The sequence below is a fragment of the Lotus japonicus genome, chromosome 4 (assembly GCF_012489685.1).
Source record: "Lotus japonicus ecotype B-129 chromosome 4, LjGifu_v1.2".
Classification (NCBI taxonomy): domain Eukaryota; kingdom Viridiplantae; phylum Streptophyta; class Magnoliopsida; order Fabales; family Fabaceae; genus Lotus; species Lotus japonicus.
Window position 1 is genome coordinate 59,091,357 of NC_080044.1, and position 14,764 is coordinate 59,106,120.

The following is a 14,764-nucleotide window of genomic DNA, read 5'->3' on the forward strand; positions in this document are numbered from 1 at the left end:
TTCCAATTCGATATTCCCCTGTGCATTGTCCCTATCACTGCTACTGTAGGTAACCTAATGGCATAAGATTGTGCGAGTCATCTCCGCCACGAAAACGACAACGACCCTCTTCCAACGACTCACCCCCAGCGGCGTCATTACCGGATGACCTCGTCGACGAGTTACTGTGCTACCTCCCCTTAAAGTCGCATTATGCGATTCTCCCTCAGTTCTAAGCCCTTGGGTTCCCGTATCTTCGACCCCGCACTCGCCAGAATGCACCTCTGCCGTTCGCTTATGGACTTCACCCGCCACCACCTACTCCTACACAACACCACCTCCTCGCGCGAACACGTTTACACGGATTACCCGCTCCTCTCATTTTTGAATGACGTCATGTCTTCCCCCACCCCACCGCACACTTCAAGCGCGATCCCAACAGTTTTGATTCATTCATTGGCTCCTGTGATGGAATAATATGTTTGTATGCGGATTATATGAAGTCTATGATTGCATGGAACCCTTCCACCAGAAGATTCAAGATATTGCTGCGTATGCGAAATCTACGGGGAGTCCTCATTTATGGATTTGGTTCTGTTCATCTCTCCAACGCTTACAAAGTAGTAGCACTTGACTTCTATAATTGCAATAATCTTCTGGTTTGCGAAGTAAAAGCCCAAGTTCATACCTTGGGTACTGATTCTTGGAGGGCCCCTCCAGATTTCCCTTCATGTGTGCCTCTGATTAAAACAAGAACATATGTGAGTGGCCATGTGCATTGGTCAGCTATGGATTTTGATACAAACTGTTTTATAATTTCTCTTGATTTGGGTAATGAGACTTATGGGAAACTTTTGTGTCCTCCTTACCCCAGAAGAAGAGAATTCGAGACACTTGGGGTGTTGAGGGATTGTTTAAGCATCATTTATGAGGACAATCTAGGGACTTGTAGTGTCTGGCTTATGACTGAGTATGGAAATCAACAGTCTTGGGCAAAACAATTCACTGTCCCAAGTGATATATTCCAATATCACAAGACACTTTGTCCACTACATTTTCCTGAGGATGGTAAATGTGGGTGAAGATTGGTTCAAAGCTATTTCTTTACAATTCTAGAGATAGAAGTGTGGTTATTACTGAAATTTGGAATATTGGTGGGATGGTGCTCCCAATGGTCTATGTAGAAAGTTTGATGGACATTTGATATTGGGAATAAGGATGCAAATGGTGGAACTTGGGAGGGGGTGAATGATGACCAGTGGAAGATTTGAAGCTGATAGCAATTACATTTGATTAGAACATATATTTGCTAAACTTTTAGAGTGTCTTATTTTTTTAGTTTTTTGCTTTGAAGCTGATAGCAATTACTATTTGATTAGAGATTTGGTTAGAACATAGATTTGTTATGTGAAAGGTGAATCCTCATCTGGGTTTTGCAGTTCATGCATTTACATTTGATTTGCTTTTGTTGGTTTTTCGTTTTGTGTGGAACTGTGTTGAATAAGAGCAATGTGTTGGTTTTCCTTGTCAAAAAAATTATGAATATTTGAATATGTATATAAACACACACACACACACACATATATATATATATATATATATATTAAACATGTATTGTATGTTGGGTTCTTGGACGGCAGCGACGAGATTGCAGATGAGGTGCGGATGGCAGCAAGGTGGGGACGGCCGTCAGAGGGCAGTGTGTCTTTTTGCGTTGATGGTAGCTTCCGATTGGATCCCAGGTGCATGGGTTGGGGAGGAATCGTGCGTGATTCTCAGGGGTTGTGGCAAGATGGCTTTCACGGGTACATGATTGGAGAAAGTGCTTTCATGGCTGAAGCAATTGCTCTTGAAAGAGGTCTGCACTTTGTGTGGGACAGGGGCTATAGACAGGTCGTTTGCAATGTTGATTGCAGAAATTTGCTGCAAGCACTAGGAGATGAGGAAAAATGTCAGCTTCTCCCCATCCTAGGTGATATACGAGAGTTGCTCCAAAGGAGGTGGGTGGTTTCCTTGTCATATGTTGGCAGAGATTGTAATGCGTCGGCGGACTGGTTGGCCAAACGAGGAGCGTCTTCGCCGCTGGATCTTGAGTGCTCGCTGGATTCTCCGCCCTGGGAGTTGGAGGTCCTTATTTTGAGGGACCGTTTAAGCTCGTTGTAGTTGTTTTTTTTTTTCTGTAGTTTTCCGAAGGATCAAAAAAAAAGAAACAAGCATTATAAGTGTGTTATATAATTTTTTGTCAAAAAAAAAAAGTGTTATATAAACATGTATTGTATGTTACCTGAATGAAAAAAACTTAGACTCTATGAGATAATCTAGAAGTGTCTTGATATATTTTGATTTTATATTTATAAATATGTAAAAAAATAATTTACATATTAATAATATATTTTTATAGAATAATTATCAATAAATAGTATTGTGATTAAATAATTTTTCAATCAAACTCTGGAAAACTAATATATTAGTGTTTCAATCAATTTCTTGTCAAAGTTAGGGTCTTGGTCGGTGTGGATCAAAATTTGAGTTTTAGTCGGATTATGATCGATTTTAGAACTTTGGGGTCGATTTTAAGGTTTCAAACTGATTTTAAGGTTTCAGGTGATTTTATGGTGTCGGGTCGGGTTTTAATGTTTCAAGTTGATTCTAGGATTTTTGATATCGTAATCTCGTAAGAGATTAAGAGATATCTCTAGAGATTGACAACCATGAGTATTAGTAATACGCGAACCCGACCATATATGTTAAAATTATAAAACTACTATTTATATATATATATATATATATATATCATATTAGTGATTAACTAATCATGAAAAGTAAGTATCATGTTTTTTTCAAAATGATATAAAAACAAAATTTTCAAAACAAAATAGCATAAACTGTGTTTTGTTTTGAAAAAAAAACCTATGCATCGAGTTAGGTTTAGGATATGTGTTTAAAGCTACAATAAGTTCAGGTAAACCCAAACCCGATGGATTGAGTTTAGGTATAGGAGTTCAGGTTTGGGTTTGGAAAATGCATACTCAAGTCTGACCTGACCCGTTGTCAACCTATGTTCAGAATATTGTTATGTGGTTTATATATATTGCTTCCAAACCAAATCAACTGACTTTTTTATAAAATAAAGTTTCACTCAATAGAAAGTTATTGTTTCTAAATCTCTAAGAGTTATTTTAGTAAAGAGCTAGGTAGCTACCTTAATTAATTTGGCAGAAACATAGATTTTATATGAGATTACTTTGGACATCTGAGTCCCCGAAGGATATAGCTCAAGCGGCAAGAGCTAGGGTCATAAGGGTTTGGTGAGATGAAGGGTCAAGGATCAAGGGTTCGAACCCTGAGGATGACTAATTTAGTAACAACTAACATTTTTCTATAAAAAATAACTTTAGACATGTGATAATTGTTACGTGGCTTTCTATTTTCCGCATCACTAGCTAATGATAGAATATTATAAAATGATACTGAAACAATAGTTATTTAAAAAAAAAATGTACCCAAATCATTTTTTTAGAAAGCAAAAAGGTGTATTAATCAAAGCTTTGAGAACAAAGCTAAAAAGGAGACATAGCAAGCAAAGGTGATTAGAAACAACAAAACCCAAATCATATAAGTTAGATGATAGAAACTAAAATAAAATTTAGTGTAAAATGAGGGACTTAAAACTTATTGAAGCCTATTTTAAAAGGACTTATATACAGGACATAAAAAACTAAAATATGTCTAATAAATAAGAGCATGAGTACTAATTAGGAAACAGTTAAATCATTTTTCTATATATTCTGGTAAAAGATTGTGAAAAGAGTTGACAAAATAATTGACGTGTTTCCAATTGGCTCCTAAGAACAAAGAGAGCTGTATATTAAGTTGAGATTTAAGAATAATGGATTCTTTTGTCTTAAAATTTCACAGTAACATATGGTATAAAAACTTTCGGTCTCTGTTTATAAACAAATATTTACAGATTTTATTAGAGCTTCATTTATTAAATAATTATAAAAAAAACAAATTTTCACACGACTTGTTCATGTGAAATTTTAACCTTAGGAAGGTGAAAAAGAAGTCCAAAATCAATAAAAGTGTGAATATGAGATGGAAGAATCAATCACACAACTGTAGAACAAAAATAATAGTATTGTTAAAGTTTCACATTAATTAAAGATATGATCAAAACTCAATATAAAAGGAAGTACTGCAAAAGCTAGAGCTCGGTCTAATCCTAAATTTAAGAAGTAATGTGAGCAAATGATTAGAACATCAGCTGCCATCATACCCTGATGTAATGCTTTGCAACTTGTTCACATCCTGTGCGAGATTTTTGTTCGATATTATGTACTTTTTTTTCTGGTCCAACCGCTATTAAGTACTCGAGTTCACATTCTGATTAACGACAACCTCTCTATCCAGTTCAAAGGCATAAGTTCCTCTTTTCCTTTTCAGCATAATATGCCTTAGGCATAAGCTGCACATGGAATATTTGAAGTGTTTAGTTTAGCTTTTGCAAACCAGTTCAAGTCCCAAAATCAATTATAGGCTTCTAGCACAATGTGTAGTTTTTTTCCTAGAAGTGCGCGCATGTCATATATGCTTGTTTATATAGGTATGAATCTTCTCATGTGGCTTATAAAAAAAAATCTTCTCATGTGATATGAAGTCTAGAATTGAACTTAATGTGACTCCTAATAAAACCATGGAGAAATCGAGCCTCGCTAATTTCATTGTTTTCTCACACGACCCAAAGTGAAATTATTTACATATATCATGACATTGTAAAAAAAAAAAAAATTTGGGGAAGGAGAGGGAATTTTTTTTCTTGCTTCACCCCCTTTGGGAGGCGCTTTCTTTTTGGAAGACTTCTCCTTCTCCATGGTAGGTTTTCTTTCCATAATAGATAGGTTCTCTAGCTACCATATTAGTTGATTTTTCTATTGGTAGGTTTTTTCTTCTTTTAGTGTGGTTTTGCTACTCTTCTTCCTTCCTCCATTGTCACTGTAGCCCAGGGCCGGCCCAACACCAAATGAGGCCTAAAGCGAATTTTAATTTTGAGAGCCTTGAAACATGTTTGATCTAATATAAAATTTTGTTAATTTTAATTTTGGAGGCCTTTTTTACTTAAGAAAAAAAATCGGAGGCCTTTTTTACTTAAGAAAAAACAAAAAAAATTGGAGGCCTAAAGCCCTTGCTTGGGTGGCTTTACCCTTGGGCCGGCCCTGCTGTAGCCACCTCCACCATAACCGCCGCGGCGCCGCCTGCGCTCGTAGCCACCAGCTACCTCCATTGAAACTTGCGCCTGAGACCACATACATCAGCCACCATGACACCACTCTCGACAACTTCACCTTTGTCCACAACCACCAACCACCACTCGCACCCTCCACCCACGACCACCACTATCTATCTTTGGGCTATCTCATATGAAGTTTAGAGTGCAATGACACAATTAATTGTTTGCTACCATGAAGCCTACTAACATAGCTACATGATGCCAACTAATCTCATAGGATAATTGTCATGTTTTATAGGGGCTTATAACATACTGGTTTGTGCTGTAATGTGTTTCTGTGTGTTCTGCTGTAGTGTTCTCTCTACGGTTCGATTCCCTTTTATCTGTATGTACCGCTAAGCTTGGCTTTTGACTAAATCTTACGTAACTTTGTAAGAAATGAAGATAGTATCCCATTTACTCATGTAGTTAGTGTTGGGAATTCAAGTGTGAGTAAGAAGTCACACATTAGATGATTAGGGAAGTAATGAGTACTTTATCAGTCAGATGACTCGTACACCTAATATCTTAAGGTTTTGTGTGAAAGATTTGGTGTTCAATCCACTTGTGATTTGCTCTTGTTAGCCCAATTTGATGATCCCTCTGAGTTTTATGCCTCGTGCGACCCAACAGTGGTATCATAACCAATGGTTAGTGCAACCATGGCGGCGACTCCTCGTGTCGAAAGTCCTCCTAGCAATGGTGGCTAGGCGGCGTGTCCTGTTGATGGAGATTCAATGACGGTATAAGTATTTTGAGGCTTCCGCTAGAGATGGACTCACACTTGAGAGAGAGATTGTTGAAAATTTAAGTGTGAGTAAGGAGTCCCACATTGGATGATTAAGAGAGTGATGAGCACTTTATAAGTGAGATGACTCATACATCTAATACCTTAAGGTTTTGAGTGAAAGATGTGGTGTCCAATACACTTGTGATTTTCTCTTGTTAGTCCAATGTGATTATCCCTAGAGTTATATGCCTCTTGCGGCAGTTAGTTAGAAAGCAGTTACATTGATTGCTGTTAGCTTGGTTGTAAGAGCAACTCCAACGCTGGTTTCTTGAACCAGTTGGAGTTGCTAAGAGTTGGCTCTTAATTTTTTGCAGCATTGGAGCTTGCTTAGTTGGCACTTTGGTTCCTTAAAATTAAAGCAGAGTTCCTTCCACAAGGAACTTTGCTTTTTGGTTCCTTAAATTAAAAAAAAACAATATTTTCTCTCACATCCATCAACAAGAAAATGATGCAACAATAACAGAAGTGAAGAGAAGATGAGAAGAGACACAAAACCAACAAAAAATTCATCCATTAACAACTAAAAATCACAATTTCATTACATAAAGGACGCAAATTTCTCAAGGATTAAATTTTTATAGTGAAAAAGAAAACAATATAGCTCCGAACTGAGGTCTTCTGGTCTTGCATGTCACTGATCTGCTACTAGAAGTTCCGATCTACAACTTGAACCATTGATCCGACCGTGGGAACCTCCGATCTGGCCCTAGAAGACTCTAATCTAACTGTGGATATCTCTGATCCGGCTTGGGACCTCCAATATGTTCTTAGCCCCCCTCCAACCATGAGAAGAATGAAGGAGAGGGAATTAGACCCGGCGGCGAAGCCTAGGGACTCGACGACGAAGTCCGGAGACGAGGCTAGATTTTGTGAAGGAAGAGGGAAGGGTTTTGTGGTTTCATGGAGAAGGGAGAGGGAAGGCCGAAGTGAGAGGAGGAAGAAAAAGGTGAGGGAAAGAGGAAGAAGAACCGAGAAGTGAGAAGTGAGAGGAGGAAGTTAGGGAGAGAGGAAGAAGGTGAAGTCGGTGGCTGGTGCGATGTAGAGAGGGAGAAGAGCTAAGGTTTCATGTGGAAGAAGAGAGGAAATGGAGCTTTTATACCCAAGTGATCGGTTCACTTGATTTTTTGCCCGTTTAGGCCCCTGGTTGACCGACTGGAGCCGGTTTTTGACCATTTGGGCCTTTTTTTGACCGGCTTGGCCGATTTTTTGGCCATTTGGGCTCCTCTAATCGGCCCACATTTTTTTTTGAAATTTCAACCCAATTATTACTATTTAATTATAGTATCAAGGAAATTAAAAGAAAATAATTTAATTTAATTATAGTATTGATTTAGTATTAAATTTCAAATCTAAATTGGGTGAAAATAAATATTATAAATTAATATGGTATGGTGGGACACGAGTGAGACCCTTGTAATAGTAATTTAAGAAACTATGGGTTGGAGCAAAATCTGCTTCAGTTTCTTGGGAGTTCTTTAAATCTAATGTGGTCGTACGGGTCCACAGGAATAGTGCTGAATATTGTTTAAGGAATCAAATAAAGAACCTTTGCATTGGAGTTTGCTTTAACAGTAAACTGAATTGGTTAGTCTCCAAGTCATGTACAAAAGATATCTCTCCCTGTATATTTTGGATAGATAAATTAATATCAACAAACTTCATTTCTCTCAATCTCTCTGAGTTCAGCAAAATACTAAGTGTATGTGTGGAAACTTGATAGGTTTTACATTGGGACAGAAATGCTCTAAAAGAAGAAACTAGGAGTAGCTTTAGTGAGAGAAGTGGTTCTGAAAGATTTCCGCGTAAAACCAAAGATGCCGCTAAACCTATTTTGAGTGAAAAGCAATGGCTGACAAGTTAAGTATAAGGCACCAAATGTAGTAGGCATCTCTTTACAAGTATCTAACTTATGGTCTGCCAGTTTATCTGTGTGACAATGTTGAAATATGAAAGGACTAAAAGCTTCATTTTTGGGGTACCTTGGATCAGGATGCTCTGCAACTATATTCTTGAACAACTTGTTCACGATTTCTTGCACTTTATCTTTTTATCGACATACATATGTTGGACCACCACTATGTAACACTCAAATATTCGGTTTTATTAATTTCATTACATGCCATCTATATACCTTATTCATTTTTTCCTCAATGAATTACATCTCTTCTGTCTAGAACCCAAAGAGAGTTTGACTAAAAAAAAATTGTATAGAACACATTTTCTTAAGCCAAATGAACTCATTACTCATTAGTCCACATGTTGGAAAAATATCATCCATAGACCAGTCTACATGTAAAATACTTGTCCATCCAGCAAGGTATATTAAAGAAAGCATCAAGAAAAGGTTAAATTGGGTCTCATCATAAACAACCATAGCTTCACCTTTTTAGCAAGAGACACAATGTTTGGATTAGCTTCAATTCTCCACAAAGGTGATTTAGACTTCATAATCAATTTAAGCAAGATTTCCAAACATGCACTATGCTTATTGCAGCGACATATGAAAACCAAAACAGCTAAGTAGCATTTCATATATAGATCACATAGAATTAGCTAGATAATAGTTAAATTGCTAAAGGTGATACACAAGAGAAGGCTTCCATGTATCTTACAAACCACGCCCAAGCTTGTTACGTATCTTACTGATATAGTCAGAAGCCAATCCATCAACACACTGGTCTTTCTTTGGACTAACCTTGTGAACTCTCTCTTCATGAATCACATACCCAGTTGATCCATTGCTCCCAACAGACTTGATAACATACGTGGGGTTTGCGCGGCTTTGCGGCTGTTGTGACCTTTTGCTTGCAGGAAATTGATCAGGAACCTGCTGGTGTTCCTTCTCTGGTTCCATATCAGAAAAATCAGATCCTGAAAGGTCCTTCCCAGACTTTGATCTAGTGGTGGCTCCAAGAGTCCTCTTTGCAATAGAGAAAGTGGATAGCCTAATCACATTTACTACAACCTCCATTGATTTCTCACAGAGAGACATCTCACTCTTGGACTTGACTCTCTCATTCATGGTCCTTGGCTCTGCTCCCTCAACAAAATAGATGTTTGCAACATAAAAGGCAAGGAAGGTTTATTTATAACCGTGAGATGTAGTAGATGGGTGAATTGGTCTTTTTGGTCTCTTCTGGTTTCGTGTAAACTCTCATCCAAAATATACTAATTTCTTTCGGAGATCCTTTAGTGGGTGGATCCCTTGCTTATTCAGTTAAATGAAGGATTTTTTTGTAAAGAATGGAACCCACTTAACAAAAGACAGAATCTTATTGTTTTCCTTATCTATTTGATGTGTGAAACCATGTAGTAGAACACGTGCCTTTAGTTATTGCTTTGGTGACTTTGGTCCCTGGTTGTAAAACTAAAGTAGATTTTAATGACTAGTGTGTATATGGCTAGAGATTGGGGCGATGGAATTTACCCTATGCTTCAATCAATCACCTAAGCCACATGTTACAAGGGGTTTATGTCTGTGTTATGCTTAGTCTAAAGTTGGGGTGGAACAAGATTCTTTGATACCGCTAATCTCCTATTTGTGTGTTTCAGAATGCTTATTAAATAATGATTAAGTCATTTTCTCTTGCTCTCTCGCCTAACCTGCGGAATCCACTCTTCCTGACTCTATTTGTCAAGCATTTAGTGATGGAATAAGGAAGCTCGTCGACACACCAAGATATGCTCCTTGGCAGATGAGACAGATAATTTTCTAATCACCTCAGCAAGGGAACGGATCTTGCCAACCAAAGCTCGGCAACATGCCAAATATCAATTTAATTGGATGAGAGAAACGGGGAAAAAGTGTGCATCTGTAGAGGAAGAGAAACAAAATCTAAGTGCGTGTTTAGATATAAATTGAGTGCTACGTGAACAAACTTTCATCAACAATCCAAAGAAGAATTTCCTTCACTTTTTATCCTAAAGTGTGTGGTAAATTCGTTTACACAAGTGTCAACGGCTATCAGAACATAGCCAAAGACATCAAAGCCACAGCCAACTATCGTTCTTCTAGATTTTATAACCAGAATATATGATAGCTACATCTTCAAGAGCTCAAAGTTGTATGCATAAGAGGCCACAACAAAATACACCAAGCTAACTGTAAAATATAGGACACGTACCACAAATTGATAAGTACAACTCATTTGATAAACAAGAAAGACGACATGCTATTCCCACAACCCCTCCTTTGTTTGGGAGCTGGTTAGTCAAATATGTTAATGCTGACATGAACTTAACCAATCTGAACAAATCTGAAAGCCACTAAACATTCTCTATTTATCTATGGATGGGTCATTACAATGTTCATTTAAGAACAACTTTAAAAGATTGGGTGGCACCTTATGAGTGAAAAATCGAGTTACTTACATGCTATGAAACAAGCTTACAATGAGTAAGCCTGCCTTCTTCAGGTTAATTTTTTATCCATCCACATATACAAATTTCCTTGGATTTGAGAGCCTTCAGTTTATCCAGAAGAAAGCCAAGGGTTTGGTGCCTCATAAGTATAGCCCTGGAAATGGTCACCTGCTGTAGGTGTTGATGCAGGTGAGTCATCAAGAGGCATCGCTGTCCAGCATTTGTCAAAATTAGCTGTGCAGTCTTTTCCAGACACATCTGGTTTGAACTTTGGCTTCAGTTCTCTTGCCTCCAATTTCTTCCAATTGATTGACCGAAACCATTTATGACTTTTGATCTGCTCTTCTCCATTTGGTCCACTGCCTAACCTTGTAGTTGGATCCTTTTGCAGCAACTGTGTAACAACAGAGATGTGCAGCTTTTAGCATTGGATATCTATGTTTTCTTGCTAGGGCAATGTTTTTATTTGTATTCTCAAATACATAATTTTATAACATGAATACTATACTACCTTCAAACTTGCACTTGAATAATTTCCTTTTTGAACATGATGACCATATCTTTTGATGTGGTTATTTACAGGGCAACTTTGAAAGGTATTTGAAAAAAAACAAGTCACTGTTTTCACAAATAATCGCAGGGAAAGTGCCGTAATCTTTTTTACTACTAATTTTGGTTAGAATATTAACGTCACTTAAGAAAAGATAAGTGACCAGGTATATCAATATTGGTCATCAGGCTCCATTTAAACATGCATGTAATAAAACAGATTTGCGTTAAAGTTTGAAAACATATTAAATAAACTATAGGTTCAATTTGGACAAAGTGAATTATGCACTCTTAAATAAGGATTTTATAATGGTTACCAGAAGATATAAATTGCAATGTGCGCCTGAGTATGGAATTTGTGAACATACATTTATAAATGTGAAGTTCATGTTTTAATAAGTCAATGCAATATACACATCAAATTTAAGTTCCTTCACTGAATAGAATTATCCAAATAGAATGTAGATAGGACCAGTCTTGGAGTAAGGTACTAATTTCATTCAATAAAATTAAAATAAGAGCAATGCTATGCTATATCCTCCAACAAATATTCCTACAAATCCTCCTACTACTGTATAAAGAATATATTAAATGAAAAAATAAATGCATTTGATATCTTGGAAATATAAAGAGCACTCAATACTTTCTTCAAAGAGTAAGTAGGGGGATTTGTAGGAGGATATAGAATTATTCTTAAAAGAATCTTTATGAAAAAACACTGGCATAAGAAAAGACCAAGGCTGTGAATGCAGAAATCAACAATATGGAATCTTTAAGCAATATTAAGGAAACAAACATAATATACTTGTAAGTATATTGTAACAGGATGGTAGGGAAACAAAAAAGGACCAAAACCAGGAATAAGGTCGTTTACAGTTTACTTACTCCTTTGAGCAAAGAGTGAGCTTCAGTGGTAAGGAATGGTGGAAGTTTGACTTTCTCTTTAATAATTTTCTCCTGAAGCTTCTTCCTGTTAGTGTGTATAAACGGTGCCTGTCAAATGACATTTAAGAATCAGGGGAAATAAATGAATGTAAATACTCTGTAGTCTGTAATATGCAAAAAGCCAAAAAAAAAACCCTTGTATTGAGTATAAGAGATTCTATAGTGGTGAGTGGTGACTAAAGTGTATGAACTCCAAAAAGTAGGTAGATGTCCTAGAGAGCCGTCAAATGCTGATAGCACCACCTTGTGGTCTTATACACACAGATAAGAAGTGAAATATAAAAGCTTCCTAAAAGCAAAATTGACCCTCAATATTCAATAAGGTCTTAAGATGATACATCAATCCCCAACTTTCCTTTACCATACAACTTTAACTTAAATCAAACTCGCCCCTAAGAGGTCATGTTTAGAAAAATTCTTGTCATGAATCACATGCATCTTGCAAACTCTACACTGCTATCTTTTTCACTCTTAGTTGTATAAGCGACTATGTCCAGGACAAGATTTACCTAGTCAAGACTCCTAATGTTCTAGACTAGATTGTAAGAGACATAATTGTATCTTACGCACATACCCACACACATAAGTAGTGATAAACGAAACAAGAGATGGGCATGTCATTACCTTCCCAGATAGCATTTCAAACAACAGAACACCCACACTCCACCAATCTGCATCCTTGTTATGGCCTTTACCCAGAAGGATTTCTGGAGCCATATATTCGGTCGTCCCACACAGAGAATTGGATCTTCCAGATTCGTCAATTTCTTTAGACAGCCCAAAATCAGTTAGCATCACCTGCACATGGACAAACACATCAAAGTTGAAAAACACATTGCAATTATTCAAAGCCAAAATGAACTCACATCACAATAAAGATTCTCAGTTGCCAATAGTACTAAACTAGGAACAACATAACATAACAGCACATAGTCCTTCAGCAAACATTAAATCAGCAAATTCCTTCCATTAACAAAAACTAAGGCATTAAATTTACATGCCCATCAGCATCCATAAGTATATTTTCAGGCTTAAGATCCCGGTGCACGATGCCGTTGCTATGAAGATGTGAAACAGCAGATACAATCTCAGCAGTGTAAATCCTTGCCTGATCCTCACTACCCAACAACAACAACACACACGAAAACCAAAGCCATGATTAAAACAACACTTCAACAACAACACAGAGATTGCAATTAGTAATATTTACAGTGATACAGCACAAGAACCATACCTAAAAATCCTCTGACGATAGAGGTGAAAGAAGAGATGACCACCATTGATGAAGTCCAAAATCAAATACAACTTCGATTTGGTTTGGAAAGAGTAGCGAAGCTGAACAATGAAAGGATGAATAAGCTTCGTGAGAATGTCTCTCTCAGCTTTCATGTAATCAACGTGATTCTTTTTTATAATGGTGTCTTTCCTCATGACCTTCATTGCAAACACGCCGTCACCGTCGCCGGAGGAGTCACCGGAGGAGTCGCCGTTGCCGTTTTTCTTCCTGACGAGGAAGACCTTCCCGAAGGAACCTTGTCCGACGACTCTGAGAATCTGGAAATTGGAGGGGCCGAATTTGACTTTTTCGGGGATTAATTGTTCTTCTTCATCGTCACTGCTGGTGCTGTGGAGATCGAGTTCGTCGATGGTGAAGATGTCGGAGTTGGAGGCGGGGGCGAAGCGCGGGGAGGGGCCGACGAAGGAGTGGGACCTGCTTTGGATGATGGCGGCGGTGGACGGAGATGGGTTGACGGCGGAGAAGGAGGAAGAGGAAGAGGATGAAGGGATGGTGAGACTGGTGAGGTGTTTAGAAGCCATGAGAAAGAGAAGAAGAAGAAGAAGGGTTTTGTTGGTTCTTCTGAGTCTCAGATGTTGAATGAAACAAGCATCGAATTGCGGAGTGATTGGGTTGGATTGGATTGGGATCGGAGAGGGTGTTGCAGGCAACTTGCAGTGGAAGAAGAGAAGAGCAACTACGAGCGAAGGAAGAGCACGCGCTCTGAGCTCTTTCCTGTCACAAGTAAGAATCACTTGGACATCAAATAATTACATGATGTTTACTGTTTACTGTTTGGGGTTGTATATCAAGTAAAGTAATGATACATTTACACGTCACTTGTTCTTTGTAACATTTTTACATTTTTTTTTTCTATCTCTCTTCATCGAGTGGATTTTCAGGATGCGTGGCGGTGGAATCAGCGGCCTGATGGTTGTTATTTTGTGGCTTCTAGTTACTCTTGGCTATGGGATCAGAGTCATGAGGGTGTGGAAAATCATATATGGACCAAGTTGTGGAAGCTTTCACATTCCTGAGACGTACAAGTTTTTCTTATGGCTTTGTCTACACAACTCCCTTCCGGTGAACGAGCATCGTTTTGTTTGCAAGCTAACGGTTAGCCCAGCTTACCCCCGATGCTCCAATGCGTCAGAGAATGACCTTCATTGCCTCAGTGACTGCCCACATTCAAAGGAACTTTGGCTTCGTACGAGTGGCACTCTTCCCCCAAGTTTCTTTGTTAGTAATCTGTGGCTTTGGATCGAAGACATGTTGAAGCACCCAGATGTAGAGTTCTTGCTCCATGTCCTCTGGTGGGCGTGGCGGTGGAGAAATAATATGATCCTTGGAGATGAGGTATGGACTTTGGACTATGTCACACGTTAGGTAGTGAGTTCCAGACCAAACCCAATTTGGTCGCATGGTAGCGTTCAGCCTCATCAGCTGACTTTGAGCTTTGTTCCTCCTCCAACTGGTTGGGTCAGTTTACATGTGGATGGCAGCTTTCATCGTTCTTCGTCTACCATGACCTGTGGTGGGCTTCTAAGGGACCATAATGGTGCATGGGTGTTGGGTTTTGCTAGCTTTGAGAAGT

General features: G+C 38.2%; 3 protein-coding genes across 3 annotated transcripts; 2 read left to right on the forward strand and 1 right to left on the reverse strand.

Annotated features, from left to right (window-relative positions):
• The first annotated feature begins 476 nt into the window (after window positions 1-476).
• LOC130713044 (F-box/kelch-repeat protein At3g23880-like) lies at window positions 477-1,061 on the forward strand. The gene has a single exon (XM_057562847.1). The coding sequence runs from the start codon at window positions 477-479 to the stop codon at window positions 1,059-1,061; it is 585 nt and encodes a 194-aa protein (XP_057418830.1).
• Window positions 1,062-1,644: 583 nt separating this feature from the next.
• LOC130713045 (uncharacterized) lies at window positions 1,645-2,142 on the forward strand. Its single transcript, XM_057562848.1, has one exon. The coding sequence runs from the start codon at window positions 1,645-1,647 to the stop codon at window positions 2,140-2,142; it is 498 nt and encodes a 165-aa protein (XP_057418831.1).
• An 8,195-nt stretch (window positions 2,143-10,337) lies between these two features.
• LOC130713638 (serine/threonine-protein kinase AtPK2/AtPK19-like) lies at window positions 10,338-13,930 on the reverse strand. The gene is made up of 5 exons (XM_057563418.1): window positions 13,129-13,930; window positions 12,892-13,012; window positions 12,519-12,692; window positions 11,835-11,942; window positions 10,338-10,794 (listed from the first exon to the last, which is right to left on the reverse strand). Exons 1-5 carry the CDS (start codon window positions 13,710-13,712, stop codon window positions 10,510-10,512), a joined length of 1,272 nt encoding a protein of 423 aa, XP_057419401.1. The 5' UTR covers window positions 13,713-13,930; the 3' UTR covers window positions 10,338-10,509.
• Between the last annotated feature and the right edge of the window lie 834 nt (window positions 13,931-14,764).